Source organism: Asterias rubens, chromosome 18, assembly GCF_902459465.1.
Source record: "Asterias rubens chromosome 18, eAstRub1.3, whole genome shotgun sequence".
In the NCBI taxonomy this organism is placed as follows: domain Eukaryota; kingdom Metazoa; phylum Echinodermata; class Asteroidea; order Forcipulatida; family Asteriidae; genus Asterias; species Asterias rubens.
This window is the reverse complement of record NC_047079.1, coordinates 497,825-505,733: the sequence shown is the minus strand read 5'-3', so window position 1 is coordinate 505,733 and position 7,909 is coordinate 497,825. Positions and strand designations below refer to the sequence as shown.

The 7,909-nt window shown below is 37.5% G+C and overlaps 1 protein-coding gene across 1 annotated transcript in view; it reads left to right on the top strand.

Moving 5' to 3' along the window:
• The first annotated feature begins 76 nt into the window (after window positions 1-76).
• Window positions 77-7,909, top strand: part of LOC117302705 (DDB1- and CUL4-associated factor 17-like) — a 39,227-nt gene continuing 31,394 nt past the window's right edge. The window contains exons 1-3 of the mRNA XM_033786703.1: window positions 77-172; window positions 5,131-5,258; window positions 6,017-6,166. Coding sequence (XP_033642594.1) covers window positions 6,041-6,166 — 126 coding nt within the window. The 5' untranslated portion in view covers window positions 77-172; window positions 5,131-5,258; window positions 6,017-6,040. The remainder of the gene's footprint in view (window positions 173-5,130; window positions 5,259-6,016; window positions 6,167-7,909) is intronic.

Here is a 7,909-nt window from a genome sequence, read left to right as displayed (position 1 = left end):
TCGCCGCGATCGGGTTTCGCATTAAATTTTCATATTGCATTCAGTTCAGGCTACGTGACCATCAGACGCCGGGCATGCAAATTGAGGGCGCCCTTTAGTAAGCCTACTACAATTTTGTGAGAAAAACATGAACACCGTCCCGTCAAAGCTGAAGGTTTCCGAAGGTTAAAAGGTAAACTATGTATCCAGTACAGTAAGACGATAGTATACAGTCGTTTGATTTGAATATTTATTTAATATTATTAATAAAATCCGATAAACGATATGGTCCGATCCGCCGGTGACCGGTGTCCATCGACTTATTTCTCCTACCTACTCTTACCCACCAGTTTTCACGGTATTTACCATAGAGTACTAGTAATGATGCCCTTTCCTTTGAATTGGAAAAAAAAATAATGATGTGATATATATCAACCGATGCCCTAATTAATTATCTTCATTTGTTTACATTAAGTATGCAAATAAATTAAAACTTGATGGACATTTAAAAAAATAAAAAGTGACAATTGAATCACCAAGCTGATGTTTAAGTTTTAGTATTTATAATATGTATAATAAAGGCACATGGCTTCTTTAAGCCTCTGAAATTTTTTCCGAGAATGCTCAGCAGAATGTTCAATCGCATGATTTGATCATCGTGAATTGTGAATTGAATTGGGATAACTTTCCGTATGGTGCCACCACTTTTTCACTCATTTTTACAAAAAGGGATATATCAATCAGGTAAATTAGATACTATATTATTTTATTTCGAATGAAAAAGTGGTGGCGCCATACGGAAACTTTTCCTTGAATTGAAATAGTGTTTGATGAAACTTTTTCGTTGGGCAATTTTTTTATATCAGTCCGCGCAAAGTGCAGATAATGCAACGTTGCATTATTGTGCAACGTTGAGTAGCAGAATTGAGAAATGTTGACGAATTGCTAATTTGTTAAAGATTTATAAAAATTTTGCTCAAGAAATGTTTTTCACTTTGATTTACTAAAATTGTGCAATCTTGATAAATCATTACCATAAACGAAACTTGATTTGATCAGTTAGGCAATTTTATTCAAGTGTTTTTGTATTTTAGACAAATTTTGAATTATTTTAAGTGACCATGCAGTTTGCAATTTGTCATTTTTTATTTTAATTAAATTGTTCAATCACTGTCAGAAAATTTGTCTAGAAATAACTTTACTTTAAACATAAGTTAAATAGTTTTTAATTATTATTTATTGCTCTTTCAATGTTGAAACCTAGAAAATGTACACTTTTGAAATCTCAGACTTAGAAAAAAATAAACAATTTGAGAGTTATAGTGATAATAATAATAATATAGGTATTTAGCGCCTTTAACCAAGATCAAAGCGCTGAACAATAAACAAGAACAATACAAAGAAACAAGAAACACAAAACAACAAAGGATTAATCACGAGGCTGACAAAAAAAGTAGGTTTGAGGTTTTTCTTGAAAATGGGAGTAGAAGATGATTCCCTGATGAGTTTAGGTAACTTGTTCCATTCCTTCGGCCCAGCCAGAGAAAAAGACTTGGAGCCGGCAGATCGAGAAAGCCTGTGCTCACAGAGAAGGGATTAAAATGTCATTTTATACAAAACAGAACTTAATAATTGTATTTATTATAAAGAAATTTATTACAATTAAAAACTCAATGTAAATACAGAATATAATTATCAAGCTTATATTATGAATAAATAAACCTTTAAACAAGACTCTATTCTCCGCCCCGTATTCTCCGTAGTATTAGCTCCCCCCTAAACACCTCCCCCATCCTCCACCCATACCCAACCCCATCCCCAACCAGCCCAACTATCCTAAAACAACAATAAAGTTGTTTGATTTTACCCTCGGACCATAAGCTGATTAGACATTGACAGTATTTCATCTAGTTTTCAACGTAGCTTACATTTTTCTACTTTTACACCGGAAGTTGCATTATTGCGCTACTGGTTGCACAATTACGTTGCATTATTATAATGCAACGTTGCATTATCTGCACTTTGCGCGGACTGATATGGCCTCAACATTATGACATATTTTTGTACCTTGTATTGTAGAAATGCCTAAAATACCAAACTTTTTGCATTTACAAGTGCAAATAACCAGTGGAGCCTTACGTGTTTCTAAGTTTTAGTCAAGGCAGAGGAGACTCTTTGCTTGGCAAATAAAACCCCAACTAGAGTAATGACTTTCCCAACTGTAGTGGGGATAGACCAAATTAGTTTAATAATATTTTATCTGGTAGGGATTGTCTCATTATAGTTGGGACAATCGGGTACAGTCAGGACTAGTCGTTACACTCTAGTTGGGACCCCCAGTCCCAACTGTATTAGACACTGGACACTATCAAAGATTATTGTCAAAGATTAGTCTTAGAACTCACTTGGCGTATCTTGCATAAAATAACAAACCTGTGAAGATTTTAGCTCAATCAGTCGTTGAAGTTGCGAGATAATAATGAAAGAAAAAACACCCTTGTTCATGTTGTCACACGAAGTTGTGTGCTTTCAGATGCTTGATTTCGAGACCTCAAAATCTAAATATGAGGTCTCGATATCAAATTCGTGGAAAAATACTTCTTTCTCAAAAACTAAATTACTTCAGAGGGAGCCGTTTCTCACAATGTTTACTACTAGTACTAATTCCTATCAACCTCTTCCCATTACTCGTTACCAAGAAAGGTTTTATGCTAATTATTATTTTGAGTAATTACCAATAGTGTCCACTGCCTTTAAAGGCAGTGGACACTATTGGTAATTACTCAAAATATTTGTTAGCATAAAAACTTACTTGGTAACGAGCAATGGAGAGTTGTTAATGGTATAAAACATTGTGAGAAACGGCTCTCTCTGAAGTGCCATAGTTTTCGAGAAAGAAGTAATTTTCCACAAATTTGATTTTGAGACCTCAGATTTAGAACTTGAGGTCTCGAAATCAACCATCTAAACACACACAACTTCGTGTGACAAGGATGTTTCTTTTCTCTCATTATTATCTCGCAAGTTCGATGACCGATTGAGCTCAAAGTTTCACAGGTTTGTTATTTTATGCATATGTTGAGAATTGAGATACACCAAGAGAGAAAACTGGTCTTTGACAAATACCAATAGTGTCCACTGTCTTTAATGACTGTACCATTAACAGTAGTGGGGATAGACCAAATTTATTTTATAATATTTTATCTGGTAGGGATGGTCTTAACTATAGTTGGGACAGTCATTGGTACAGTTAGGACAGTCATTACTCTAGTTGGGACCCCTAGGCCTCATTATTGTTGGGACAGTCATAACTTCAGTCGCGACAGTCATTACTCTAGGGGACAGTCCCAACTGTAGAAATACTTTGACCTCGCTTGTTCATTGCCTATGCCCCTTGGCATGGTTTTTTGTTTGATTCCCACAAGTTAATCTATATTTGTACAAGTAGGCTCAAACGCGTAACACTGTAATTTTCAACATTAAGTTATATTATTATATATCAAGATTTACTTGAGAATAATTAATTTACCCACTCCTAAAACCCTTCTACACACCCCGCCGCCGATGCTGGCTCTTACTCCTAGAATTAGCTCTGCCTGTAAACAATTACCGACTTGATTTCAAGACTAGCTCACACCAGGAGGTAGTACTAGCTCACACCATGAGGTACATGTAGTCTACTTCGCCAACACTGTTTATTCTGTGCACACACAACATAACACCATTATTAACAGCAGCAAAAAAAAAAAAAAACCTGGTACCACTGCAACGCGCTGGTACCCTGCATTACTGTCCCAACTTTAAAGCCATTATACACTTTCGGTACAGACAAAAACAAAAAAGTTCACAGATTTACAAATAATTTACAGGGTTTACAGAAGGTATTGGTAAAAGACTTCTCTTGAAATATTATTCCATGAAATGCTTTACTTTTTGAGAAAACATTAAAACAATTATCAGTTCTCGACAACGAGAATTACAGATTTATAGTAAACACTTGTCATGACACAGTGAAACGTGCGGAAACAAGAGTGGGTTTTCCCATTATTTTCTCCCTACTCCGATGACCGATTGAGCCTAAATTTTCACAGGTTTGTTATTTTATAAAAGTCGTGATACACGAAGTGTGGGACTTGGACAATACTGTTTACCGAAAGTGTATAATGGCTTAACACTCAAGTTGGGACCAGTCCCAACTATAGTTGGGATGATTATCAAGTTGGGGCGAAACAGCTCTAATAGCTCTATGGTGTGAGCATATGGAGGTCTCCTACTCCTAGTACTATGACATGAGGTTTGTAGTTTCGCTACATCGTCTCCCGTTACGGGAGACGAATTGCGGAACAAAACTTACAGTTCTAGGAGTAGGACTAGGATAGGAGGTCTCCATGGTTTGTTTGAGCCAAGAGATATCGCAAGGCATGACAGTAAAACACCCCAACCCCCTTGAAACACTTCAAAACAATCTGTTTTCCCCCATTTCAGACCAGCAATGTTTTTACTCTAATATGAAATCATTACTGTAATGGGTCCTTTGGGCAGTTTTTAACTGAGTTATACCCCTATCATCCTTATTGGTTCCTCAGGTATTTTGGTTCCTCAGGTGCATTGTCAATAGCAAAACAAAAAGTTTCCTAAATGTTTGTACCTCTTCATGGCAAACTCCATATGGATCACTTTTTGAAGTCGTGCTGCTTTTGTTGCAATCTCTACTCTCACTCTGAACTGTGGTTACTATTAATATTTTGTATACTGTGATCCCAACTGTAGTTGGAATGCCCCAACTTAACACTTGAGTTGGGTCCCGACTTGAGTTGGGTCCCGACTTGAGTTGGGTCCCGACTTGAGTTGGGTCCCGACTTGAGTTGGGTCCCGACTTGAGTTGGGTCCCGACTTGAGTTGGGTCCCGACTTCAGTAGTTGGGTCCCGACTTCAGTTGGGTCCCAAGGTTAGTTGGTGTAATTGTCAAGTTGGGGCAGAACAGCTCTAGTCTATAAAGTGTACACTCATCTACTTTTAGTCTTTGACACCGTCAATACAAAAAAATAGATCAGAGTTTACCTAAACAAGTCATAATTTGGTGGATTTTGGCGCCTTACTTTTCATAATTATTATTAACATTGAGATGGTTTATTTTCCTTTTAACAATAGATACATTATGAGGAACTCGTGAATTCGTACTAGAAGACAAGCAGCAAAATTCTGTGGCACCCTATGAACTGTGTGTCCTCTGTCCTGAGTTTCAAGTCTTGGAAACCTCCATTGCAACTACATTATAGGTAATTTTTCTCTTCAAACATTGAGATGGGTTATGTTTTCCTTATACATGTAACATAGAAACAAACTTGAAGCTCTTTACGTACATGTGAACCAATTTTTGTTGGGGGATCTTATTCTTGACCTTTCAAAATTATCCATTCCTGAGCTTACGCACAATATCAGCTCAAACTTTTTTGCAGTGACCGACTACATATACCCCTATAGATAGGCCAACATATGTCTCACACTCGTCAGTCTCCTGTCGATTACTGGAGCAAGCTAGTTGAAATGTTGAGACCACTAGAACTAATTCAGTAGCAGTTAGTTCAAGATCTCCCCTCGATCCACTAAAAAGAGAAAGTACTTTAGTAGGCTCGGATGATTTCCTACCTTGTGCTCAGGTAGTAGTTATTAAGCAGTGCCAGTTTGTTTTAGAACTGAAAAGTCTCCTTAATTCTAAAAAGTTTCCTGAATTTAAAAAAATCTACTTGGCAGCAATAGAAAAAATAGGACCACAAGTTTTTAAAAAGAACATAGTCTTGTAAATTTACCCAGATCACATGGTGTTACAGCAAACCAAATATACAACAAAATAATTAAGGACAAGACAAGTTCCCATTATTCCAAATTATTTCATTTAATAACAAATTAAATCTATAGGTACATGAGTATTCTTGCCAAGGTGTGTCCACTAGAATGTTTCCTTTACATGCAGTGATTACAGCCTGTGTGTTATATAATGTGACTAATCTAAACAATTAACTGTTGTTGAAAACAGGTGTAAGCTAGGTGGCAATCCAATATGTGTGATCCATTGAATAGTAAGAAACTCAACATTGCTCTACATCTACGGGATCGGGAAGCTGGAAGAGGAAACAGTTTCACATATAGACGCAACTGTAAAATGTGGAGAACACTAATCTGTGACGTACGTATCTAATAACTCAATTATTATGTTGTCCCTAAAGAATGTTCACTCTGTAACTGGATGCACAGACCATACACAACATCATTACCTGGATTCAGGCTTTTAACACATGCCCATGACCCTGATGGTTTTAAACAGCCGTTTAATAACTCATCGCCTACATGTTCTCTTTTATTCCCTTAAGACCGCTACCTGGAAGTAAATACTCCATAAATAGCCTTGCTCAATTTAAATGTGACTAATGGTCAGATTTAGTTGAACTGTATAATTTGGATGCTAAATAAGGGAATAACAAAGGCCCAAGCCGAAGGGCCTTTATCACACGCCAATTCGACCATAACTGTTTTAAACGGTCGTGAAAGAACTAGTAGCTACCCTTTTATTCCCATTCATAAATACCTTTTTGGTTAAAAGGCGTAATAAAGTAAGAAACTCTGTCAAACTTATCCGTTTCCAAGTGCTTGAGCTCTGTATATTTCCAACTCCATGGTATGTTCAGTATACATGTTACATGTACATGAACGACGTCCGTACCCGTGTGTTTTCCGGTTCCGTTCGTGCGCATGCGCGTATAGTCTTGGTGCATATTCGCTGGTATTCCTTTCACACACAGCGTGGCCAACTAACCGACAGCGCCTGCATCGCCTGTAACAAGAATCGTCTTGCATCAAGACTTGCGCGGAGTCTCCACTCACAACTGGTTATTAACACTGGTCATTATCAAAGGTTTAAACACCCCCAGGTGACGCACTCACCACCAATAGGAATAGCGAAACTGTCTTGGGTATTTATGAATAGTGAATATTGATATAGGGAAAGATTTACACTTTTGGAAACCAAACTGTCATCACAAATTGTCCATGGACTGTACTTATAATTACCAGTCATGAACTTCAGTGTTTTTTTGACAGTTTGTATTTTAAAACCAATTCAAGTTGGATGACGTATAGTCATTTTTTCTGCACTGGCTTACCGTGGACATATTTTTAACGCCAGGAACAACGTTTGAGTGCCCTCAATTTTTTGCAGTCAGTCGGACAGCTGATACAATAGTATGTTATCACCCAGACATTTCATTGTGTATCCTGCACCATGCATGCATCTACAATGCTACACTATGTTTGAACAAAGAGGGACAGACTGTGCTGGAAATAGACCTTATCGCAAATACCAATGCGCAAGCGCAGACTGTTGAATGAGGTGCATTGTGGGATAGATATGGATCAAATTTGGATACCAGCAAGACCACAATGCACCTAATTCCAAGCTTTACGCGCGCGCCCCGGTATTTGCGAAAAGGTCTATTATGCTCATTGTTACTTTCACATATAAATATAAATAGCGCCCTCTATTGTCAACTAACTTACTTCACCAACATGGCTGTCTAGCAGAAATAAAAGCTAAGTTTCATAGCGCATAAAAGTCAACCTCCACTTTCATAAGGCACAGTGAAGACCATACATGGTGGCAGCAGTAAACTGGAGACTTACACGCATGTGAGTAACAAAACAAAGTCATCAAACAAATAAAAGTGTGATTTTCTTGCTGTGTTTGCTCACGTAATCATAATCGTTGAAAACCGAACTGAGAACTATTATACTACTATACTGTGTTAAATACAATACAACGATGGCGTTCAGCTCTGCGGTCTCAGCCCCCAGATGGACTGGGAAGCCCCAGATATTGTTCTGACATTTGCATGTTTCCGTCAAAGGTGTGAACTGATGTTTTCGAGTGTCCTTA